Genomic DNA, 27,456 nt, shown 5'->3' on the forward strand with positions numbered 1-27,456 from the left:
AATCAAATCTGAAAGCACAAGTTTCACATTTAGTTCAAAACTCATGAGTTTCAGAGTTTTTGTTAAGTCATCCCAAAGAAAGGAATAAGAGACAAACACAAGAAAAAGTCAGGGAGGCTTCATTATACGATCAGCAAAAACAACTCAATCTGTATTCATTGAGGCAGGTAACACAAACTTTTTACACAAATATACAAAGGTAAGACATTAAAAATGTTTTCTCATAAATATCAAATTAGATCCTTTATCCTGTAAAACATTGTGATAAAAGTTACATTTGTTGCATAGAAAAGTAGTGATAAGTCGTTAAGAAGAGATCACTGTACAAGTGCATTTTAGTTCCTATTGGAGTGAGCAGACTGAGATCAGCAGAGTAACAAGAAGATCATAAACAAGTGCTGGAGCAGAGGCAAACATGGCTCATCATGTTTAACAGGTATATCTATGATGTTAAACACACCTTCCCAGTGATTTTTAATGTTCATTTAAGATGAAGAAACGCTGCTTTAACTCTCGTCTGTAACACATTCAGCTCTCAAATCTCACCTCTTCCACATCTATGAAGCACAGGAAGTGGACAGCAAAACATAGTGACAATCAAAAAGGAAGTCGCACACCAATTCTGTTTTAAGATATTCATCGGAGTGCATCAGTAAAAGTAGAAAATACCATGAGACCACCAATTTAATGAAACAGGTTCAACTAAATGTTAGCAGCAACCACACAAGAGTGTTTCAGAATATGAGAGACTCCAATTACAAGAAAATATGCACTGTATTTTAAAGACAATTTTGAACTTGAAATAATTAAAGAGCAATAAAATGTATTTAAGAACTAATAATGTGTGATAGAACAAACATTTTTCAGATGCTCAATTTTTTTTTAAAACACAACTTGTCTGTTTATTTTTCTCTCTAGTCAAAAGATAATTACCAGTATGTGCTTCTTTTTCAAAACACTAAAATTAGGTTGGAATTCAACCTAGTGGAGTTAGGTGAGAGGTTTAGCGGAGATAAATCAGTCTCTTATACTCGTTTACTGGCCTAATATCTAGGAGATATTAAAACCACTGGTAAGGTCCATAAAAAGCTCATAATGACAATGCAACAGTCACGGGGTTAACTGTGAGTGCTGATCTTACTGGACAAATAAGCCTGACTTCTAGAATTTTTAGACCGAATCGTTGTTGAATCCTGAAGTTTGAGAACAAAGGATGGCTTGAGATTAAACATCTGTCTCGTGAGTGCCGCGTTTCAGGCACAGTTATAATAAATCATCTCCAATTTTTCAGCTGAATGTCAGGGCACAGTGTAATTAATGAGAAAAGTTTGGATGATGTTTTTGATTTAGTTAAGCATTTGTCTTACAAAGAACACAGGGGTAAGGTATCAAAACACATTTCTGATTATAAACACTCACATACACAACACAATGGATCTTAAGTACTTCTTGTCATGGACAAGACGCCTAATATAAGAAACGTATAAGGAAAAAAATCTACATCATCTCACAATAGTAAATATAAACAACCTTTCAAAAAAATAATCTCTATTCCAAGTGTCCATTGTGTTGATAAAAGCTTTTTTTTTGCACTAAATGGAGACTGTCCACCTTGCTCTGTCACACCTGATAACAGCTTTGAAAAATATTTATTTATCTAAATCAGGTGTGCTTGATTTATTGAACATGTGATACATTCACTTGAGAGATAAAATCAAGTGCTTTTACTTTACTTTTTTTGCGTTATATTTTCCAAAATCTTTGAAATGTGACCAGTCCGTCAGTCTACTTTTTAAAATCCTCGTCCATGTTCTCTCAGTCAGGAGTCAGAGTCCCCATCTCTTGTCCAAAACTACCACATGCTCCCCACCACCTCCTCCATGTGTGAGTGTGTGGGTTTACATCAGTTACATTGAGCAGGCGTCTGTCCCTCTTTCTCGTTCCTCCTCATCCTCCAGGCTGCAGGAGCAGTCCATCGCCTCTCCACCATCTCTCTCGCTGCTGGGGACCATCGGAGACCAGCTCTCCCCAAACACGTCGTCCTTGATCCCTTCCTTCCTGCCATCTACCTCTCCATCCTCCTCCCCTCCTCTCTGCCTGCAGTAAGGTGGGATCTCAACCACAACATATTTCTTCGCCCAGCCGCCCAGCATTGCTTTCTGTCGGCTGTCATTTCCAGTCTGGCCTGCATCAGACCTGGAGTAAGTTGCTGAGACAAAAAAGAGAGGAAGGCAAAGAACAAGAGACAAAAAGTAAGGACAGTAACGTAAGTGTAAAGGAAGAGGGAAAAGGAAAAGCATTAACAGTAAAGTAACAACCATTTTTCCATTTGTTTAAGAGCTGCTACATGCATTTCCCTGCCTGCAGATGGCAAGTAGCTCATTGCTTAATGTGGTACTAAAAAGTTATATATTGGCTCAGATTAATATTTTTATGCATGGTCCCTGACAAATAATCAGAAACGACTGCAGCTGCTGGGAGAGTAAGGCTATAGTTTTCCTGGGCATTTCTAGAGGAGGTAATCTCAAGTTCAATTGTATTCATTTAGTTTTTCATACAGTGAGTTGAAAATAAATCTATGCATGTGGTTTACTTCCTTTGTTAGCAACAGCTTCCCACTGGTACCAACCACCAAAGGTTATGTCCATGAATAATTAACAACCATGAATAATATCAAAATCACTCGAATTTCAGTTTTTAAGCTCCAAAATATGTTGGACTGCTGTTGCCCTTTAAAAAAAATCTTAGACATGAAACTTTCATATCAAAAGGACAACTCACCTGGCAGTGTTGTGGACAGCTGGCTGGAGTTACAGGTAAGAGAACCATTGTTATTTGAGCTAAGAGCAGCAGCGAGGTGGAAGACCTCGGAGCGGGGCAGTTGGGGTGACACTGGTAAGGAGTGACACTGTCTTCCTGGCAGCTGCTGCCAGTAATAAGACGCCTCCTGTTGGGGTCCCACAGAAGCAGATGGCTGGTTACAGAAAGCGCTCCCCGGAGGTGAGTGGAGGTCAAACACCAGCGAGAAGACAGACTTGCTGGGCACATCGTAAAACTTGATCTTGCCTCCGCACAGGTCCTCTCGGGCGGTGAACGGGTTGATCTTGCGGCCTTTGGAGGCTCGCTGAGTAGTGGGGGGGGTGTAGTAAGGGTCCTGGACATTGACTTTTCTTATTGGTTTGCAGGAGAAAATGTCTGATTGGCTGCGGCTGAGCCAGATGTTTCGGCGGGGACGGGGTGATTTTGGTGGGATTTTGTCATCCTGGAAACCAAGAGGGTTCAGTCGCTTGAACCCTTGGATCTTCTCACCTTGAACAAAGAGACAAGGGATCAGTTAGTGACTTCCATAAGTAAAATGTACAAGTTGTAAGTCTGGAAGTGTATTTTTTAACTGTAAAAAATAGTTATACTGTATCTACGTTATCTTTTTCATAGTGCTCTCAAGTGATAATCTAATGTAACCACTAGGTGGCAATGTAGGCTAAATCCTGCATAGAAAACAAATCTATGAGTCCTTTAAATCCCTGATCTTCAAGTGTCTCCTTTGTTTGTTTTAGATTGTTTGACACACAAATTTCCTCTTAAGTTTGTTGGATTAATTTTTTAAAATAATCATTATGTAATAAGAAGTATTAATGCAGGAAAACTACCAGAAAATGATGGATTTGAGGATGACAGAAACAGAGAAAAAAGAAAATGCAAAAACTCTCTACAGATTGTTCACAGTTTAGAAACAAGTTTGTTCACATCAGCACATAAATAATTCCCTAAATAACCAAGATCTGTTATTCCCAATGGTGCTGTGTGTAAACAAATCTTGTTTTTTCCTCCGTTCCCCAAAGTATTGTTGAGCGATCATGTATCTCATTTGTGTCAGGAAAATATCTGAAAGAATTACTCATGAAGACCCTCAAAAAAGTTTTTTTACGCAACAGAAATATTTCCTACTATGAGGATGGTCCTGGTTTTCAGGAAATGCTGATGGTATCAGTTAAACAGAGAGAGGGAGATAGAGGAGGGGGACAGAGAGGAGGGAGGGAGCAGAAGAAGTTCATGATGTAACAATTGACAGCAAACAAGGACTCGGATCCAAGCCATGTTTTCTACACAATAATAACTACGTAAGGGATATTTCTTATGTCAACAGGCTCAGACTGTTTTCTGTGTTCTGTTAGCCTCATTTTGATTTACAACACAATGCCAGATGAAACAAGCCACATTTGTCATTAGCACAGGTCATTCCTGCATGACGTCATATGTTCATGCTCTCCTTCTTCATACAGTGTTGTCCTGAGGAAAAGGAGTCTTTTGGCTTGTCTAAACAAAAACATTACTGCCTCCCACTGACTCCACGATGGTCAGACATGCAGGCGGCTGTATGCCGGACCAAATTAGAAGTGAAACCTGGGCCTGCACAGATCAAGTATCTCAAAATAGGAATGTTGATCTCAGACCAGTTTTCCTCTTCAAGTCAAGATGAAGTTTATATTATCAGCAACCAAGGAGTCTGGGCCGGCGCTCAAGTTCTTTGAAGTGTGATACAGATACTCTGATAAATATTGGAACATATTTGACTTTGCTTTTGGAAAAATGCTCAATGAATAACTTACTGGGGGGCAAAGAACAGGGAATATAGATGTTATAGTAGTAGTAGTATTTTAGTAGTATTTTACGCTGACAAACTGACTGTTGACTAAAAAAGATGTGATGTAAAAATCAGGCTTAAACAAACCTGGATGAGGTTTCTTGGGGAGAGAACAGAGTAAACATTTTGATTGTTACTGACTATCTGGACAAATTGGAATCAACATTGTGCTTTGCAGGAGTAACTGGAGAGGAAACGGGTTTCTATCAGGCTTACCACTGACTCGATAACAAGTGAAATATTGACTAGCGCACTGGTTGGCGGTCTGAACAGATTAGCACAAGCAGAGCCTGTATGTAGTGGAGGGGTGAAAGGCTAGAGAAGCCATGAGATGTGTTATAAAATAGGCTTCTGGTGCCAGTTCCCTTCCTACCACTTTCCCCGTTACAGGAATTTACTAGCATCTTCTGGTAAACAACAGGAACAGACTTTTACTGACTGTAAAGCTAAAGCTCAGATGGCATGTCAGTGTGATTTTGTGCAGGGCTGATACCTTTGGGTATGGTCTTCATGTCATTGTCCCCACTGAGCGGGACACACTCATGCTCCATCTCTTCCACTTTAAGGCGTGCAAGAATCTCCTCCAGGTGCCTGACAATGTCTGGGAAGGATGGTCGGAGTTTAGGGTCCATCTGGGGGAGGAAGAAATTAAGATATGGAAAAGGAATGAGTGCAGAAGGGAATAGATTGCATAACATTAAAAATGTTACCATAATTATTTAATGTCATAAGTCTTTACACTGTATTTAACAACATGGAAATAAAATCAGGGGATAGGCTGCAGGGAGGGAAAAAACAGGGGAACAAGATGGGGGACAAATATGTGGGTAAAAGATAAAGACACGCAGCTGAATAGGAGATGCAAAAGGATTAGAGTGAGATCCTCAAAAGAAACTGTAAAACTGACTATTAAGAAAATGAAATTCCGACTGGGAAGCTCTGGAGAAAGACGATGGAAGACAAGGCAGACAGAGATGATAAAAGCAACACAACAGACGAGGATGAGAAGGGATGGAGGGAGCCAATCTAGGCTCAATCAGCAGGGTGCTCCAAAAACTTTAATGCTCTCATCCTCTGTGATTTGTAATTATATTAGAGAAATAAATCACAATGCCAATCCAAGGATTATGAAGTGACGAGAGTAAAATTGTATAAATCTTATTAAAAAAAACATATTTGTTATGGTTTGACCTACTTACTATCCCCCTCCATTTCTTTAGGTAATCAATTTAACAACAAATCAGTGTATGAATGTTGTGAAAAAACGGAGTCTGCCAAGTAACTGATCCAGCTTTTAGAGAATAGATAACCCCCTGGAGAGTGAGCGAAATCAGATTATTCACATAATCAGATTGCCCCTCTGTTTCTGAACAACAGAATAAAAGTTACTTAAGAAAATAAAAATGAAACAGGATAAACTCTTAAGAACAACTAAGGCAGCCACCTGTTCTTGTCTTAACATGGCGGACAGACTGAAACCTGAGAAAGCGTGACCACCATGCATCAACTTCACCAGCTATATTAGAGCTACTGCTGTTTGCTGTTAAACAATGGTTCCGTCTTACAATCCACAAAGAATATTACGATTTCTCATTTGATGAAAAACTGAAACACAGTGGGACATGAGTGTGGTGGACTCACATTGCAGCAGTTGAAAGCCAGCTGGAGGAAATCTGGCGGACAGTCTCCAACCATGTGCTGGAACGTGTGGTAGTCCAGGCCAAAGTTCTGGTCAGGAGAGGAAGAGACAAAGAGGTTTGGATATACAGCATGAAAGCTAAAACAGGAAATTTCTATTCCACCATTCTGACAAAAGAATAAAGAGGGAGAGCTTCATCACATGTTTGACACACTGTAAACTCTTATGCCAAAGCCAGCTTCATATCAGACTAATCCCTCTGACATTGTCCTGCTGACTGCCAAGTGGACTATCAAAGACTAATTTCTGAGCTTGGATTCTCTTCTAAGCCTGGTTTAAATGCACAATCCACACTGCAATGCAAGGGATGATCCTATTTGACAGTTATCATGCTTTTGAATTCACACTGAGTTCTATATGGCAGGTGAGGGATCCTAAGTGAGACAATTTAAATCTATTATTCCACTATAAATCTTTAACAACACAGAGTGTGTGATATCATATTAAGGTTTCTGCAGCTAACTTACATTTGATATTTTACATTTGAAAATTTTAGACAGAAAATTAGAGTGTGTTTGGAAAGTAAGGAAGGTTCTTAGCTGCTAATAAGACAAAAACTGTGTGCACCAAACTGAGATAAATACAATCTATATTTACTGTATTCAAATTGTGTTAAATATATAAACGTGTGAGGTATTACTTCCCATGTGAAATGATAAACATCTGCATCACATGGAGATAGCTTGAAGATTAAAATAATGACAAGGTACAGTCCAGTTTTAATTTTCCCCGAATGGTTTGAACAAACATTTCAACACTCCTTTTCAGCTCTGTATGAGTCATGTGAATGTTTCACAGTGTAAACAGGGTGAGAATTATAGGATACAAGAGATCAACCTGTCTACAAAGCAAACAAACACGCCAAGGTTTTACAAGGAGTATTGCAAGGCTACAGGGTGAAAAAGAGGTGAGATGAGCTGTCACCTCTGTGCGGGGCAGGAAGTCAGGGTCAGCCTGTATCCTTGCAATGATCTCACACAGGATTATTCCATAGGAGAACACATCAGCCTGAAAATAGATGGACGTAACAATGAACATACACACAGACAAATGCAAACAACAAAGTTTTTCTGACTCCATGGTTTGTTTTAAAGTTTTTGCAATAAATTCCTTAATATTGCTTTACATTTTGCCAAAATTTCTGTCATCCTCTGAAATCTATAAATATCACAATTTTGATATGAGACAAATGACGTATCTTAATTTTGTTGCTTCTCAGATCCAATTTCCCCTGGCAGTTTGTTAAAGTTTAATCAAAACTAATCAAATGCAATCTTATTTGAGTTTATTTTCCAGACAATCTAAACTATTACCACTACTTGGAATTAACTGTTGCAAAGGCAAAAGTCCGAAGTCAAAGTCGGTGACTTCACCTTCTCATTGTAGGATTCATCTCTCAGCACCTCTGGAGCCATCCAGAAAGGAGAACCGACAACTGAGAGCTTCTCTCCTTCAGCACTAAATACACACACACACAAAACATGTTTGACAACACATCATCAAAATGAGGAAATCATCTGTGCCAGAAAATTCAAGAAATTTTAGGGGCTTTGAGTTGACTCCTGGTATCTGTGTTCCTGGTTGAATAATGTAATTAAACCATGTTTACACAGTGCATCTACTGCAGCCTGAAGAAATGTTGGTGCATAATCAGCATCAGTTTGTGTGTAAATATGTCAAACTGGTGAAAAGTTGGTTTGAAATAATCCTCTTCTGACGCAGGAAGAAAACTGACCTGACCTAAGCAGCAGGAGAACAAAAACAAGGTAAGGCTTTGTATTACCTGCCTGCTATTACATCTGCGTTGAAGTGTTTGAAGTGCATTTTTGAAGTCATTTCTCCAGGCTGCCTTTGTAATCTTAACATGAACAACCTGACAGATAAAAGAAGCTGATACAGAACAACAGCGTAAACGTTAAATTGTTCCAGGCCGAGGATAAAGCTGTCTTCCCTTTCAATCAGTTTTAAAAAGCTGTCAGATGGTGTGTAAAGAATCATTACTCTCTAATCCTTTCAATTCAGTAGCTTTTCCTCTGTTTAGATTCAGATTAGGTAACAATGGATAAGAGTTTGCATCTCAAATCTTTGTGTTCAAAGATGATGTGCAATTTCGTGACAAACTGAGAGTCTGAATAAAAAGTGTGGCTACATTCTGTGAATTATTCATACATGTTTTCATACCCATGTACACATGCAGAGACTTTTAGAAATAATCATTTTGTCTAAGTCTGGTCCACTCTGTTCTTTACGACAAGCCCCCTCCTACTGCAGCATTAAAAACTAAAACCTACACTGATACTATCCTCCTGTTATCAAAACACTAAAGCAGAGAATGTAATCTGCACAGCCTGCTCTTAATGTCAGAGTCTGACCCATGTGTTAATAAATAACCCTGCTCCTGGTATGAGGAGGCGGAGGGAGAATTCACTTAAGTGAGTTACAAATAGCTGCAACAGCAAAAACAGAAAGGTATTAAAAAGAAACATTCCAGTGGAGAACAAACATGGACAAAATGATCCTATGCTGGAAACAACACCTGAAATTTTGTAAGTGTCTATCTATTTAAAATAAGAAGCACCAAATGTAATGCTCCATATATTGACAGGTTTTTAAGGTGTCAGTAAGAAGATTTATTTTTGCTGTAAAATGAGGCACAGTGCAGCTATGACAATAATAAGGCTAATGGTGAATAATTAATAAAAAATGACATTAGGAGGAAAAAAACAACAACCCAAAAGAAACCTGACAGATTCATTAAACCAATCCATCATGGGACATATAGCAAAGTACTGGAGCTCTCACGTACCTTTCAGAGTCACATAGAGTATTTTTGTTTTAGGGATACAAAAATGGATTTTGCTGATGAAGCTTTAAATCTGCAGTAATCAATTTGTGACCACCAGGGAGCAGAAAAAACATCAAAACCAGCTATCACAGATACCACCACATCACTGGATTATTGAGTTGTTGTTGCTAAAATGCTGACAAACAACTGCCTAGTTACACATCAAGCAGACACAGAACACCATTAGCATTCACTCTGAGTCACGTATCATCTGTCTTCCAATATCCACTCTCCTGTCAGCTCTGGTTTTCTGAGAAAGATATCTGGGGCTTTAACTGCTACATGCTCACATTTGTTCATGAGCCACTCTCTCACTGCCTGTTTGCCGTTTGATGATTGTCATGTGTGTACGTGGGGTATTCAGAGATTTTCTTTTCACTGTAAATGGCTGCCTACAAGGAACAAGAACAGCTGTGACGTAACCACACAGATTAAAACAGAGAAGTAAGTATAAGAGGCTACAAAGCTCCATCAAGCTAGAGTTGGGTGATAATTTCCCACAGTTTCAACACAATGAGCAGCTGCTCTCACACTACAGTCATTAGATTCAATGTTAACACACAGAATTAATTATTAATCCAGTAATTAGATAAGGAAGCTAAAAGAAAACACAATGATCTTCCGAAACATTTCTTTTTCACTGATGTTCTGGTCTATGTTTAATTACTAGGACTGGGTATAGTTATGCAGAGCAGTGATCAGTAGACGATTTCTTACAGATTAGTGGGGATCTTTTCCGCCAGACCAAAGTCTCCAACCACTGCTGTGTAGCCATTGTCATCACATTTGATCAGGCAGTTCTGTGAATATAGAATACAGAACATTATCAGTATTAACACATTTAGTTGAGGAAGTTGCAACACTGGGGGTGATAAAAGTAAAAAAAAAATTGTGGCTTAGCGTTGTCAGTCAACCTTCACTTCCTAGTTGAACTTAGACTTAAGCCTTTAACATTAGTTTACTGTGCTTTGTTATTCTCTGTGCATCACAAAATGGGAACCAACAGGTCATTTCAGTATGCATCCCAGTACAGACTGGACTCTTCCTCTTCACTCTAAGGGGAACTATTTATAAATCTACTGTTACCATTTGTTGCTGTGACCATTAATATCAACCAAGCAGTGTTGAAATGTTGCTTCACAAAACAGTATGTGCACCAGTGACATCACATGCACAACCTTGCATAACACGACAAACTGACATTTGACAGCCACAGATACAAAGCTTAACTGCATGTTAATGCTCTACCTCTAAAACATAGAATAAAGTTAAAGAGGGGAGACTGTTTTGAATAAGTAGAAAGCATAAAATCAAATATAATGAAAAAGAGAGAATGCTGCCCTGTTCATTGACTTTCAAGTGTGACTCATAAGCAAATGAACTTTATTTTAATTTGAGGAACTATAATCTAACAATGCTATGACACCCATATTCAACATTCAGTACAGCTACAAAATGATGTCTATTTGTTTGTTGTCCTCTCATCTTTTCCAGGGACACAGATTTAACTTTAACAGATATGTCCATGTATAAGTTTAGACAGGCAGTGAATATGGGTTTACAGCAGAGTGCACACTGTCCCCCTTCCCTGCCAGCTCCATGCCAACATGGCTCCGGGTCAAGCTGGAAAACTAGAGACAGCCAGGTACAGATTATCACATCTGACAGTGACACAGTGTTTGTTACAGAGAGGTTAGGACTAAAAGAGCAGAAAAGGGTGTCAAGACACCTAATATTTGTAATATTATCTAAACTCTATGTCTTTGTACAGAGGCTGCTTCATTATCTTAGGACCGAACGCTATTAATACACTATGAGATGTCAAAACCAAATGATATTTGAATATATTCAACAGAAAAGTCCTGGGGCATGTCAAACTACTGAAGAGAGGAAGCACAAAAACAAACAAAAGACAAAGGGAGGGTCATAGAACAATCATCTGAGCTAATAATTTACAAAAAATATATATATAGCCTAAACAAAATAGATAACTGACTCTTTTTATTCTGAAGATTTTAAGACAGCCAGAGAGTGGCTGAAAATATACTGTATATTCAGTGTACTGATTATACATTAAGTAAAACAGGAACAGGACCATGCTGATGTCTCCAAACCAAAAATACTACAGTATACAAATACATAAAACATGCAGATGACAGTCGTGGTTTTGTTGTTGCTAAGGACAGAAGCAGACCTGTATTTTTATTTTTAGCTACAGTATGGTTTCTCCTCCTAATGACCAATTAGCCTGTTTAGCTAACCTTGGAGGTGAGGTCCCGGTGGAATATGCCTTTAGAGTGCAAATAGGCCAGACCACTGGCGATCTCACAGGCCAGTTTCACCCTGGTGGGCCAACTCAGGTGTTTGTTGCTGTCAAGAAGCTGCTCCAGGTTTCCACCATTGATGTACTGGAGACAGAACGAGAGCAATACACAAATTAATGCACAGTTTTACACAAATATATATGCAAAACATTGGCACTCAAGCACAAGAACATAGTGCTTGAGAAACAAAGGGGGTTCAGAGAGTATTCAAAGTTGAGGATATGCACAGTTTCAGAGGAAAAAATATTGTAAAGGATGGTAATAGGGAGACAATTGCATTGCTATAATCTGAAAAGAAAAATGTTCCTGTTAAGCTGCATAAGGCCATTGTATTAGTCAGCTGGGCAGAAGTCAAATGACTTTTCACAGGAATTAAATATGAGATGTTTTAACTCAGTAAGTGTGACAAATCTAATCATAGCAACTTAACACCCTCTGTTCTCGGTGACAAAAACAACAGGCATATTAATTTGTCAACTGGTGTGCCGACTGACTGACTCACTATCTGGCTAAAAATACACAAAATATATGCAAGGTGCTGCTTAAATACATTCTGCAGACTAACTGACTTGCTCACAGAGCAGATGACTGGTTGGTTGGATGCTTGGACTACACATGACCTATCTGTCAGCCTGGAGGCTGGTGTATCAAACAACTGGCTCAATAGAATCTGTCTCTTTTTCTTCAACTGGCTGACAGACAGTAGTTTTTTACACCCTCTGACCATCGTTCAGGTTGAAGAGTGGGCAGCCAAAATGGCAAATCAGCTCAGTGGGTTTAAGAGCGTTGAGGGTCCTTCAGTGTCCCTGTCAGCTTTGATTCAGAAGAACTTGTCTGACCTTGCTACTTGCATGCAAACACACAGACACCCTAATCCCATCGTATATCACGAACAACAGTGGTTAACTAGAGAGAGCTGAGATCTGGTTAAGCTGTGGTTACTGGTATGACTGACAGGCTCAAAATTAGGACAAAGGGGGCTGACAGTGAGGGGAGGAGGTCTCTACTCCTTCAAGCAACCGAATAAACTGGGCTCCTGGTCAGATTTATTCTAATTTTGAGCTACTCCTGACAAATTCTGACAGTATATAACTCTGTATGCATGGGTCTGGAAACTATGACAGCTGACCAAGTACTAACATCAGTTAGTTTTCCATCATCTCAGTGAGCTGTCTTCCAAAACAAATTTTATTATTTCACCTAATCTTTTTACCTGATTTTTCCAGGTTAACGCAGGTTCACATCCATTGTCACACCATCTCTCTAGATCAATTAAATATTAAGAGGTGAGGGTTCAGCTTCCAAAGGAAGATGATGTGTTACAACCTCGATTGATACTGACTGTATTAAGTTTTCAATTAAGTATTCCTCTGCAACTGTTATTGCAAATTAAAACAATCAGAAGCTGAAATAGTAAGTTAATAACTAGCTCACTCTGGATGAGATCCCAGGATATTTGACAGAGAAAATCTGCTTTGCCAATCATGTTAACAACGCAAAAAGCTCAGAGGGTAAAAGCAATCTGTGTACCTGTGCATGTATATCTAAAAGTAAAATCCTCGCCCCCCAAAAGACTGAGCTCCCTATTGTCTTATACCCTCAAACATTCTCCCCCTCTCTCTCTCTCTCTCTCTCTCTCTCTCACACATACACACACACACACACACAAGACATCAGAGGATTACAGTATTTGTCCAACAAATTCCTCAGTAGCCACAGAGTTCAACATCTGTTGTCTGCCTGGTGAGGTTTGGGAGGAGAGGGATACAACAGGGGGAAAAATCCACTGGAGACAATTAAAACTCAAACTAATCCAACTTCCTTCCTCTATCATCTCATTTAAGACCTGGATGCAGCTGATTTTATTCTTACACTGACAGAATATGCAGCGAGTGCAGTTTGTGCTCGGTTCAAAATGCAAATCACATGGTTTAGTGGAAGAGTGCACCTGCTGTGTCAACTAAAACTGAATGGGAGTAAAGTCGCATTCGAAAAAGCCTCTTATTTAGGCACGGCATTTTCCCCTGGAATTTGCTTTATCCTATTTGTGGAGTTACTGATATACCGCAGTAATTACTTGATAAAGCACGTTTGAAGCATTTTAATGCCTCGACATGATCATGTATAATGTAGAGTGCTGAGGAAATGAAAACCATACGACTGGTCACAACTGTTCTTGAAATTACTCTGCTTCACTGTCTGTGTTCACGTTAAAACTGGAAACACTCAAACAAAAGAATCTTTGTTTGCTGCTGGAAACAGCTTCAAACAGCAGTATAATCCTGCCATGGGTCAAGACTTACCATTAGCCCAGATTATAATTGCAGTAGCATTTCCTATAAGGTGCATTGAGTCTTCAAAGGTTCATTCTCATCTGAACATGTTCATCCGGTAGTGGTGTGTTGTAGCATAATAATGTATAATGTAATACATTATACCATATCTCAAAGCCTGGTGCCAGTCTGTCGTGAAATATACCCAATGAGTAGTTTCACATCTTAGGAAGATATCGTACAGTTTGTATACTAGTAAATCTTATCTCCAACATAAGACTTTGCAGAGCCTGACATAAAAAATCATCAGCATATACACCTTATACCTGCTATACTTTACATGCACAGTATAGTCATACACTAAGTGAGATGATTTGCTCAAGTGTAATGTGCAACTACTGCTGTACCTAATGTTAAAATGCATCAATCAATGGAGGCATTGCTGCTCAGTTCAACAACTCTTTGTCTTCAGACTAATTTAGTAAGTGCTTAAAGGCAACATACTTCCACAAACAGTTTTGTTTATTTTTGTGTGTGTGTCCATGCCTGTGTGTCTTTATATGAGAAAGTGAGTTTCCTGAGGTAGCTTGAGGCCATGCAGTAACTTCATTCTCCATTTCCTCTCAGCATGGCCTCATAGTGGGGGTCAGGTAACAAAACAGCATGGGCCTGCTACCAGGGTCAGAGCATTCAGTTAGGTCCTGACATGACATAACAGGATCTGTTTACCCTGCAGCAGGAAAACAAGACCAACCACAGTGTGTGTGTATACAGTATATATATTCATCAATGTGTCTTATAATACATGGATTCACTTTGCAATTGGAGTATACGAACAAGTATGTGTGTATGTCAATTTCTTAAGATGTGTTCTCTTATATAACTGCAGAAAGTTGGTGTTTGTCTTTGTTTGTCAAGGCTACAATAAGCACATTCACTCTCCAGCTCAACAGTGTAATCAAGTACACATGTGTGCGCCTAGAAGGATCTTTAACAGTGTTTAACAGTGTGGTCTTTCTCTTGAGAGGGATGAATCATGTGTTTTGTTCCTTTTGTCCACATTTACATGTATTGGAGCATTACATGTGTCCTCAAACACAGAGATGCGTCTTAAGTCACTGACTTAACTTTTGAAGTGTATGTGTGTGAGTGTATGCACATGTACATTCTGCCATGAATGTATGTTCCTCTGCAGTTTATGTGTGAATGCAAAGACCACATTAATTCTTTATTAGTTGTTGGAGTACATATGACTCCTGCTGGCTCAGTGTCTTTTAAAAAAAAATACTTGTTTGTAAGTACAGAAGAAGGTATTCACTACAACAGGATTGCCATATCATTTCCGTTTCACATTATTTTAACCCTTTGTGCCTCTCATTTCTCTTCCAAATCAAGAGGATTAGGTCTGACTTTCTGTACAGCTAGCTTTTCAATTACGGGGCTAAACATATCAACTGCCTATAAAGCATTTCCATGACTAATTAATGACCTTCTCTCCCTCATGAACACAGACACACAGGGAAACACAGATGAATGTACACAGGTTAAATATAGGCTATGTGCAACCTGAAAATATTACTCACTGTAACCCTAATGGTGTATGCCCTAACATTAAGCATCTCTGGAGAATTTTATTAGCTGCCTGTATCAAATTCTCCCCCTCTCTGTCTCTCTCACACAGACACACACAGCCAACTTAAGAACATTCAGTTCTTTTGGTCTCCCACAATTACAGACGGGTGTGCTGCTGTGTTGTTTTCATGGATGTTATGATGTTCACCTGGGAACATCATGACATCCACACTGATAGGCTTCTCAGGTCTCACATTCACATGTAGACACAAGAAGTACTGGAACATATTTTAGGCACATCAGTATACCACCTTTCATTAGTAGAGACACTTTGATCTCACATGTCACCGGTTTCTTTCAGAGGCTTTGCAGTGAAATGGTATGACTGTGTGTGATCTCCTACCTCCGTCAGAGCGTGAAGCTGCCCCTCATGGACACACACTCCCTTGAACCTAAAAACCACAAAAGACATGCAACATGAGGGTGCTGCTGAATACAGGACATTTGCTGATTTAAATGGAATGAATTAAATCAGCACAAGGAGAGTGATACACATAGATGTCTTCATAATCTAAACAAAGGCGGGGAGAAAACCCTGCACATACAGCTTTTAGTTTCTTTTAGTTCAATAAAAAAAAATTCCATTGGGCAGGACCAGACAAGTCATTATTGCGAGACGGTCTGCTAACAGAGGGATAATAACAGCTCAGTTGTTTCACCTGCATTCCATCCATTTCTCCCTCCACCTTACCTATCAATTTCTACCTTCTTAATAAACACACAGCATTTTCCCCACTTCTATTCATTTATTGTGTGTGTGTGTGTGTGTGTGTGTGTGTTTCTCTACAGTGATGCACTGGCTGTCGCTGTATTAAATAACTTTTATCTTCACACGATCAACCCTTAAGCAATATAGAAAAACTGTCTTGTTGTCGCTTAATGACAATGATTAAAAAAAAGTTTGATGGGGTTTTAATAATGTTCATGAACCTGAGAGGTTGGAAAACATCCTTAACAAAGTAAGGACACATGCATCCTTTCAACCAAAGTGAAACGACGTGTGTGTGAAGGGCAACATATGAACCAACTTTGCACACGAACAGCATTGAAAGCCTCATAATTCTGGAAGCAATGAAAAGGTCAACTTTGTGGGTTCTTGTTGGATTTTAGTTAACAATGACCCCCTCAGTGCCCGCTTGTTAACACACAATCCACTAGGCATGTTCAACAAAGATGGCATTGTAAAAGATACTGTGCATGTGTGTGCATGCACAAGTACAAACACACACAGATATTTATGCATGCATGTCCATGTTCATAAACACACACTCTCCCACTCAGAACAGAATGTGAATTTCATAAAAAAGTGTTTACAATAAAAAGCAAGAACGATACTATTCTGTAGCATCAGTGAGCGTTAATGGAATTGGATGGATTTGAATTCTCACTGCTGATTAGACTGTGTTTCGGGTATCGAAGTGGAAAAGCCTATCAGCTCCCTATGCTGCATTAGGTCTCACCTCCACTTAACTGTGATTGGTCAGCTCACAAATACAGTTAATCTCTAAAAAGTGTTTGCCATTGATGGCTTGTGCTAAAGCCAAAGTTTGAAAAATGTCAAACAGAGGTTAAACAATGTAGAGGAAAAAAAAGAACCACAGAACCTCAGAACCACAGAGCCAGGTGTAAGTTGCTTACACAGTACTGTTTTGCCCATTTTGTTCAACCAATCATTGACTTGGATCTCTCAAAAAAAATACATTAAATAAAATTTAAAAATGAATGTGATTGTTCACAGCCTTGTCCAGTTCCCTTGTGACAGAAAACGTGCTCCTCCCTTTATAGCCTCTGGGCAACTGCTGCAGCTCTAACAGGAGCTGGCAGTTCAGAAAATCCATTGTTAATAGGCTCTGTGTTTGACACAGTTTCTAGCAAACCCCAGAGGAAACAGGTCATAACCACAGACTCATGAACAAGCGAGAGAAGATAGATTGATAGAGGTAAGAGGTAAAGGCAGAGGCAGACATCATGAGAAAATATATTCAATTTATAACTAAAGATGCTAGAGGAAATGACTAATGTGATGTTATTTATGCAGAAACAATGAGGATTTACTCGTCATTTATAATTACCAGCTCCCGAGTGACCTAAACTCTTAAGCCTTAAAATAAGCCTATTGTGAATTTATGAAAGTGAGCTTATTCCAAGTTATTACGGACATCTTATTGAATGTCTTATGATACACTGATACATAACAGGCCTTTTGGATTTGACTATCAAACATGTTAAAAGGAAATGACTACCAATAACCAGTTTATTACACCAGAGTAAGTCACATTTTACAATGTAGCTCATGTTACATGACATTGCAATAATTAACTAAAACAACAAAATGGTAAAAGGGCAATAATTTACTTGGTTACCAACCTGAGTATGTTTGGATGTGAAAGCCGGTTCATTAATTGGACCTCTCTCAACATGTTTGCTCTGTTGCTGCTGAGCTTGTTCATCTTTAGAGCCATAACTTGGTCTGAAGCTCGATGACGTACCTGAAAAGGAGTCAAATGATGCCACATTTCAACATGCTGTCAAATACAACTGGAAAATGGGTAAATTACAATATTTGAACTATATCTTATATGAACTTTATTTGACTGGCTACAAAAAATGGGATAGAACATTTGATTGTTTAATCTTTTTTCAGCTTGGGTCACTATGGATAAGGTCTTGAGCAGCTTGAAACACTGCTCTTCTACAGTTGTTACTTGAAAGAAAAACGTATTTGGCACACACAGCAAGAAACAAGAGTAAGCAGAAAAGGAAGACAGTGCATAAAAGAGAACTGAAATGAGGTCAGTCATTGCTGACCAGCCATGACAAAGTACATGTGTCAATCCAGAGCTGCATGATCAATTCTGTATTATTGTGCATTGGCATTTTAGTTTCCATCTAATTGTTAGATAACGGTGGCACTGCCATCCATCCATCCATCGTTGGCTGGAGCCTATTCCAGCATACCATTGGTGCAAGGCAAGCACTGAAAACAATACATATGTTGCTTTGACATACAAGAAGAGTAAGATCATTTTGTTTCTTGAGTCTAGGAGAGTAATAACACTTTGTTGCCATTGCCTGGTTACTTTAAATTACAAGTATCAACCAGTTCACTGAGCAGAAGGTGGTACAATTCTGACGAGGTTCAAAATTGAAACATAAAGTACAAAACCAGAAAAAAACGGGTCAAGAAAAATACATTAAAAGCTACCCCTGACATGCACTTTTATATATTTTCTGATAGGAACAAGCAGTGTTATGTGTTTGGGAGTGAATTGAAATTCAAAGCCCTTAATTTGGAGTAATTCTGACACACTGGCATGTTCTTACCAAAAATAACTGCAGTCCATTTCATAGAATGAAAAGCCTCTAAAAGAGCACTTAGCACATTTAATCTCTATATTGAAATAATACAATGCATTTTTTCTGACTATGAAAGACCAGGAACACCATGTGCATATCTTTTTATTGCTTCTGTGACCTGACCTGTCTTTGAAATAGCAAGACAACCTTAGGTTTCCACACCACAGGTTTCATAGATGCCACAAAGCAGTACATTAATTACCAAGAACCGAAGTTCTTCTAAATACACTCATGTAGCAAGCAAATAGGAAATATCAATCTGCAAACCACAGCAGGCAGCACACCAATAACTGAGGCGCTGCACACCGAGCTACCTACCTACATTTGCTTACTCACTTCCTGACAGCAGAAATATATTTAGATCATAATGAAGATTTTAAACCAGTAGTTTGAGAAGACTAAATTGATACTACTGTATATAGGTAGACAGCTCTCAGCATCAAAGAGCCTATTCAAATATTATCAAGAGCTCAAGACAAGAAAGAATACAGCAGATCATTCAGAAGCATCTCACAAGCATGCAAAACAGAGCTGCTTACTGTCACATCAGTATGTGAGCTATGGTCCCATTCATGCTACAGCTATTTTGACACAATAAATCAACATTATGGTCATTTTAAACCACACCACACACTATACATAACATGATATGCTTAGTTGTCCAAATAAAAAAAGGTGATTTATGATTAGAACACTTGAATCTATGGAAATATGGTACCAAAGAGACTCTAAATCATATTCACTATAACAGTGGGCAGCTTTATGTCATGTTTTAACAATGGCTCTTTGACCATCTTCCATCATCACAGCACACTGATGAAACAATGGAGGGCAGTATCACTTACAGCAGGAAAGAGAATTGACAGATGGGACAAAGTCAATATGGATTACATAGGAGACATTAACAACAAAAGTCAGTGATATATACTGTTTGCTACAGTGTGGTAATGAAAACATCTCTTTGTAGTGTGAAATTATCAGCATTATCTACAGTATATATAGTAAAATATCATAAAGGATTATGTAGTCTTTTTCAATTTAGGGGATTGCTCTGTGTCTGCTTCTCCCTCTCTCCCCATCTCATAAATACAGACACAAAAATCTCTCTGTTCAAGTTCAAAGGAAGGGGGCCTGGCTGTAAGAGCCGACTGTCTCCACCGCAGGACAGCAGAAACAACAGATGGCCACTCCTCTGAAGGCCTCCTCCCCCCACATCCGTCTATCCTCTTCCAACCCCCCCCCAGTTCCTCACTCTTCACATCCCCCCATCTGCATTTATTCCTGATCCCCCTCTTTCTCCTCCTCGCTGTGGCCTCCAACAAGTCGTCAAACCCCAGTCCTCATCTTCCCCAGTAGTAGTAGTAGTAGTATCTTTCTTTCCCACTTTTCCTCTCTCTGCTCCTGCTCTGCTCTCCTCTGTGATATGTCTATTCACCACTGCACATTTCGGGAAAACACACCCCCAGTAGCCTTATGCTTCTAAACCCTTTCTCCCTTTTCTCCTCCTCCCCCTAACCCAAGCTCTAGAGAACCCCAACACCGCCCTCTTCATCTCCTCTACAACCCTTTTCTGCCCCCATCCTTTCTACTCAGTAAACTCCTGAAGCCTCCACTCAACCCCCATTTTACATCCCTTTCAACAGTCTTGCCACCCCAGCTCTCCACAATCAGCTTTTTCCTCCCCCTCTTAGCCTTAACCTCAATCACTATTAATGTTGCTGCCTTTTCACTTCATTCAACCTGTCTGAGCTTTTTGTCAGTATGCTGCTATTTCCTCTACTTCATTTCCACTTTCTTCTCCCTCTGTAACTATGGATTCCTTTCTCACAGAGGGAAAAAATATTGTAAACAGGGATTTTCCAAGAGGTCCTGATGGTACCTACATTAAATGGGAAGTTGGCAGAATTCATGCAGGGAGTTGGAGGTTTACAGTGTTTTATTAACTGATATTTAGTGTACATTTTGTGCACACCTACTGTAGCTTTAAGACAGTTCAACTCCAACAAGATATGTCAGACAAACTTCAGCCTCCATCATAACTTTCCTCTTAAAACAATAAATGGTTTGCTTTATTCTTGTGTATAATATATCTTTAAGTGTTTTGTATAGTGTGTCCCCTTTAATGTTTTATATAAGATCCATAGAAAAAGGAGAGGCAGACTGTAACTGGGCAGGATTTGGATGGCCTCACTTCATCCCAGCATCAACAAAACACTAAAGCTAAAATGCAGTCTCCACACACCAGCACAACAGCAGACTGACCGCTATTTAATCAAAATGGCCATATTTGTTTCATTCAGTGATACATGCTGTAAATGTGGATATCATTAATTGAAACTGCGGGTTGTTGTTTATTTGTGCTGCTCTGTATTTTGCTGATTTGCAGTGCTGTGCGTTATGAATAAGCTCCAGTGTTTACAGAGCCCACAATGGGGTGTTTTTGACAGCTGGCGTACCCAGAGCACAATGGGTGACAGTAAACAAATAACTTTATATGGGCTTCATATGGCCAATAAAAACAAATGAAAATATGCCTTGATTTGCTCCAATACAGACCTCTCAAATTCACTTTGGCCATCCCTGATCAGATGCACAAGTAAAGTCAGTTTTATGTGTATTGTGCCAAATCATAACAGGAGTTATCTCAGGGCACTTTTCATATGAAGCAGGTCTAGGCTGTACTCTTTACAATATCATTTATGGAGACCCAACAGTTCCCACCATAAGCAAGCACTTGACAACACTTAATAGCTGTCAGACACTAGCAACAGTATCATCAATCAGCCCAACCCCAAGTTATAGTGTGCAAGAGAAACACAGTGGAAACTGAATGTCACAACAGTTCACCAGTCCACTGGAGATCTGGTACAGTAGATGGCATATCATTGTGAGCTTAAGTCATATTGAAATTCCACAACACACAGTGACTAGAAAAATAAATAAATCAAAATGGAATCTGATACAATGAAAAATGTGAAATGAAACTGAGCCTGGTTCAAAACCTACTAGGCTATTATTTCAATAACTCAGATTATTTCCCTTCATGTATATGAGACCACAACCCCTTTCCCATACTCCTTCCTCAACTTTATTCTGTTTGTTAACTCTTTACTAAACAAGAGGTCAGTCTTACATCAGTATCATCATTTATTCCACGCAAGTGCAGCTCTGTAGCCCATAGCATTTATCTACATTTAACTGAACCATGCAAAAATGTTCCAGTGTTATCGACTTGACAATACAACATACAAGAGTGATACAAAAAAATTAATTTCTCTGCTAATGGATATTGATAAAGAGGGGTTCATTTAGCAAAGACTCTGGACTCTGGTCCACATATCTGAGGGGGAGGGGACAAAGTAACAGGGTTAACCACTCCGTATTTAAGTGATGTCTTTGAACTGATTACAGCCTTAACTTGACCTAAAAATGTCCTGGAAAAGACTAGTGAGGATGTCCAAGATAGCACGGAAACAATTCATCTTGACCGACCAAGCATATCAACTTGACAAGTCAAATCAAGTGGAAAATGACTCTGAGTGCCAGTTTCTTCACTTATGAATGCCAATTATTTGTGAGAGATTTGTGAGAGCTATGCACAATAAGTTCCCCTTTATTCATTCTAATCCTGACCAGATAGCACAGTAGCATGACTTCTGTCACGTACAAGGGAAAAAGAAATCAATCCTGAGGTCAAATGAATATGTGAGATCAAAGAGACTGTCTGACCTATTATAAAACACACCAGATGGATGGATGGAAGCATGGAGTAAATGATATATGAGTAAAACAAAGGGATATAAAAGAGATAAGAAATAAAATATGAGAGCACAAGAGAAAGCAAGTAATAACTGATCTCTACCCACCTTAAAGACATCAGAGAAGAATCCAGAGCCAATCCACTCACAGGTGAAGTCATCAAGGCGTGTAAGACAAGAGAAGGCACTGATGAGGGCTCTGTAGGATGATGGCCACACCCTGCCCACCTGAAGATAACAAGAACAGACTGGTAAAAACAGGCAAATATGTCCTTTATCTGATGTAAATGCTCTAGGTTGTTTCTGCAGAAAAAATAGATAAAGGGAGACAGATAATGTTCCTTTCACATGGGACAAGGACAAGAGGACTAAACACTAGATATAAAGACTGAGTTGCACCAGCACACACAGATTTTCTCAGCCTTGACAGACAAAAATAAGCACATACCGAACAACCAAGTAAATACAGCAGACAACACACTGAGAGAAAGGTAGGTTAAGATTATTTTTGTGGTGTTAAGCAACCCAGCAAACCACTCAACCCTCCAAATCCCGCAAGAACACAAATTCCAGTGTGTGTCAATGCCAAACCAGAGGGTGAAATCAACTGATCAACAGCATTAACATTTCTTGAACCAATACTGTCCCAAATCCCAGCTATCTCTTATCTTAAACATAGCAATTTTCAGTCCAACACCAACACTTTCCAAAACACGACCATTTTAAATCTTATGCCTAAACTGATCTTTATGTTTTGGCAGGATAGTCACAGTACTGCAGTACATGCACAGAAATCCTGTATGCTGCCATGAATGCCACACACCTTTGAAATTCATCCTACTCATTGAAATAAAGAATGAAGACTGACCTGTGGAGGCGGGCCCATGCCCATCTCGCAGACCCCTAGCCCTCCGATACCATCCCTGTCCTCATTGAGGCGTTCAGGTCGTGTGGGGAACCCAGCAATGGAGTTGCGTTTATTCCGGTCCATGGTGATGTGAAAGATGGTGAGACCAGTGAGGGTAATACGAGCCTTTTTCTGTAATGTACCCACATGACAAGAGGACTAGATTGTTTTAATGGTGCCGAGGGTTCCACGGCAGCACAGAATTTACTCAGTTTGTGTCCTGGGAGAAAATATGTCACACGCATAGACTTCACTCTCAGATTTTGTTTAGGACACCCCTGGTGACAAATCCTGGCCAAGAGGTTTCCCACTAGACCAGTTCCTCACTGCTCGTAACAGAGGAGTCCGCCAGGATGAGAGGGACTTCACATATTTGACAGATATATAGCAAGTCCTTGGAGACCTAGAGAAAGTAAAGAGAGAAATTAATGAAAGGGCCTTTCATTGGTTTGAGATTGAGACACGTAGCAGTAGGACCTATTGTTCATAGATTTACAGTTATGGCATACACCTGCACACAAAAAAGAAACAAAAGCTGCCATGTTATTCTTTCATGAAAGGTTAAGGTATTTAATAGCAACTATAGCAGCAGACTGGGTCGTGCCTCAGGATGGATGAGACAAGCCGCTATTGCTCAACAGGCCCAAATGTAATGGCTGTAATAGGGGCCGATTGTCCAATTATGGGAGATTAGCCAAGGAATAGCTCAGGTCCTGGACCTTTCTGCCATCCAAAACAAAATCAGCAGGGTACAAAGGGGAACAGGAAAGGAAGTCTGTAGCTAAAGATCTTTTTTTATACTTGTAAACAATGTGGCTTTCATATCTAACTTTTAAGAATGCTTGAGGCCACAGGGAGATTTTTTCGACTGATATAACATGTCAGGTCTGGTTGGAAATATTTCTTCTGAACAGTCCAAAGACAGAAAAGTAGATTAAAACTATACTGAAAACACATTCCTTCTTGAGAAAAAAATCTCCCATAAATCTTATTTCCCTTTGAAGAAAAGTCTATGTATCTAATTGAGTAATTACCCCCCAAGACTAACATCTTCATAACTGAATATCTATGGATATGTCATGATATATACTCAGTTGGCAGTTTATTTAAACTGAACATTGTACACTCAGGCCTTCTGTTTTTTTCTTGTAGACAGAAGATTTTACAAATACTGCAACAACAGAGGCAACCAGTCCAAACAAAATTATTTTCAACGGTCGAGTTTGGTTACTTGTGGTTTGTGGGTTGCTCTGTGGTGTTGTCAGTTTATCACCATTAGCCAAAAACCAGTTCTTATCTCTTCACATTCTTCACAATTTACACACAAATTCAACAGCAACACCACCAAGGTACCACGCAGAAAACAAAAAATAAATAAATCAAAGATTCAAGAGAGAAGGTGAGTTTGTTGTAACTTAGTTTCTACAAAACAAGCTATTTGAAGCAATTTATCTGTCATTTTTTGGCCCCTTTTTTGGAAAAACATGTTCTAGAGCTGAAATGATCTGTAAAATTCACTAGTGGGCTCACATTGCACTGCAAAACATTTCTTTATTCCAGCCCCTTAACCGTAAGTATATTCTGCTTTTTTCTACCATACATTATTGTAAATTATACTGACTGGACTGTTGGTAGGACAAATAAGACATTTGAAGATGTCCCCTTAAGCTTCAGGAAACTCTGATGGTCATTTTTCACTAAAGTTGCAGCCAATTTTAAAGGTCTATTTTAAACCAAAGCAGAGTAACAAAAGTTAATCTTTGGCCCAGATGAGGTTTCATAAGATCAGATCCTAAAAACAGCATTGAGATGACACAGCCATATTCTGCTTTGGTCTGTTAGCATTACATCACAGACACTAGACTCCTTGAGAGTTACTGTAGACCTACTGGACAACTTCTGAGATCATTCTCTGTCCCAGCCACATCCATAAAAGGCTTTTTATCCTCCTCTTTCTTTTTTTTCTCCAATGACACCTCATTTTCTGCCTTGTTGAAATGGTACGGCAAAAATAAATGTGCCTGTGCCAAGAAAAATGCAAGCCGCAAGTACCAGGCCTAAGCTTTCCTATCTACTTTCAGTAGCTTTCCCATCCAAGAACGAGAACAGAGACACACATATTTCATCTGTGATGTTGTATCTGGGTAGACAAGAATAGGTCAGCAAGTAAAATTCACCCCTGACTCAAAACTACAAGCCTCTGTGTCCACACACCCACATCAGTAGTCAAAGCAGCTGATACTGACTAAACACAAACTTCCTACACCTACTAGAATCTCAGACTTGCAAGTCTACAAGATACTGTGGGTGGGTAAAAACCAGTCTTCATTTGGGATGACCACCCCCCACTCTACTGCTGTATACTGACCATCAAAAAGAATTTTACACCCACTTCTGCTGTAAACATGAAAAACAGACATCATTCAGCTTCACTCCATCAACAAACCTAATGACAGGGAAGATAACTCAAGCCACAAACTATAAAATAACTTTATACTATTAGAGATCATATCACATAGTGCTGTAATAATCTGCAACATGATAATCCTGTGAACAATGCTGCTAGAAACCTTCTTGATGCAAATGATCTGAAGAAAATACAGGCATGCTACCAGTGTTCATTACTATATTTGTCTCTAAAATATACAGTGTTGCCTACATATCCAAAAGGCATGCATTTACGACACCACACTAAAGAGGCTATGCATGGAAAAGGGTGGAATTTTAAAAGGCGGCTTTTTTTTGGTCTGTAAAATGTGGCCTGTTGCTACTCCAAAACAGATGGGACATCTCCAAAGCAGCTTCAGGCCAAATGTTTTAGCAGTAGTTTGGGGGCCTGAACACTATCCAGCTGTGCCCTGGTGGATTACAGACTAATAGAAAATGTCAACAATAAATCAAAACTTAAGTGATGTTATAATGATAGGTTGAGCAAGGGTTAGAGTGTCTCTGAAGTGCAAGAGGTATTAAATGGGCGTGTGTGGATGCGTTTGAGAGGCAATCACTTGTTCATGTGTGCAATGAAGAAGAAACACTGACCTACTCTCAGTATTTTCAATTAATATAGTGAATGTTTATGACTACATCTACTCATCATCTCTGTAAACAAATTTCAGCATTTTGTTAATCTGTTATTCTTTCTCCTGTGAGCTACAGAGATGGCGGAGAGTTCACTAAGAGAGCAATCTCTGCCGAGTATTTGAGCAAGGTCACATTCAATAAAAGTGAATAGCAGCCTCTTATCTGACCACAATCTATTGTGGTAAACTGCCATGATATGTGAGCCGCTGCATACCTGTCATTCTTCAAGGGTTTAAAGTAATGAACAAGTCCATGGGGCAGACACCGTGGAAAAAAACTGCCTATTATCTGGATACCATAAACAGCAAATGAGTTAATGCTGCCAAAAAATATTAATATAGCCATATTAACTGGTGGTAGTTAGACGAAGAATTAATAGCTGGATCAGCATGTTTAAACTGTTAGTAACGCCAGACAGAATATGTAAACAAACCACAGCAGCAACAGCTAGTACAAGCGTTTACTCCTTGTTGAAGTTTAGCTGACTTACCTGTTTTTATTTCAAAGAGATGTTTGCAAGAGCAGCTCGAGCTCGGTTCCATGCCTCTCCCAGAAAGCATTTATCGAAAACGACAGACTAACCCCCGAAACAACAAAGTTTGCAACGCAGCTAGCTTAGTGACTAGCTGACTGGCTAGTTTGTCAACAAAACTCGAGCTAAACCAAGAGCTAATGCTGACAGACATTAGCCTGAGATCCACTACCAACACACACAAAACAAGAAGTTTTTCTTCGCAGCGGGTGAAAAGTCCACATTTCCGAAGGCTAAATTCTTTAAGTCAACTCGAAGTCTATTTCTGCCGTCTTTGTTTCCACACAAGAGCAAAGTAGTATGTTTTTTGTATATATTTTGTTCGCCCGGGGTAATATTTCAGACGACTGTTGGTGTTTGACAGCTTCGTCGTCTCCTTGCTCACCCGAGCAACTCCCACTGA

General features: G+C 39.3%; 1 protein-coding gene across 1 annotated transcript; it reads right to left on the bottom strand.

Annotated features, from left to right (window-relative positions):
- Positions 1–103: 103 nt before the first annotated feature.
- On the bottom strand, positions 104–27,456 carry LOC108884310 (dual specificity testis-specific protein kinase 2). The gene is made up of 13 exons (XM_018678147.2): positions 27,012–27,456; positions 23,402–23,843; positions 22,642–22,761; positions 17,786–17,907; positions 15,762–15,810; positions 11,451–11,597; positions 9,907–9,989; positions 7,718–7,802; positions 7,269–7,352; positions 6,287–6,373; positions 5,139–5,277; positions 2,782–3,309; positions 104–2,209 (listed from the first exon to the last, which is right to left on the bottom strand). The coding sequence occupies exons 2-13, from the start codon at positions 23,522–23,524 to the stop codon at positions 1,908–1,910; spliced, it is 1,869 nt and encodes a 622-aa protein (XP_018533663.2). The 5' UTR covers positions 23,525–23,843; positions 27,012–27,456; the 3' UTR covers positions 104–1,907.

This window comes from Lates calcarifer, linkage group LG4 (assembly GCF_001640805.2).
Source record: "Lates calcarifer isolate ASB-BC8 linkage group LG4, TLL_Latcal_v3, whole genome shotgun sequence".
NCBI classification, from domain to species: Eukaryota; Metazoa; Chordata; class Actinopteri; family Centropomidae; genus Lates; species Lates calcarifer.

Coding starts and splice junctions, on each gene's coding strand:
- LOC108884310 (XM_018678147.2), bottom strand. CDS start 23,524: ATGGACCGGAATAAACGCAACTCCATTGCTGGGTTCCCCACACGACCT. Junction 22,762..23,401: donor GCATGGGCCCGCCTCCACAG/GTCAGTCTTCAT, acceptor TGTTATCTTCAG/GTGGGCAGGGTGTGGCCATC. Junction 5,278..6,286: donor TGGCTTTCAACTGCTGCAAT/GTGAGTCCACCA, acceptor TTCCTCCCCCAG/ATGGACCCTAAACTCCGACC.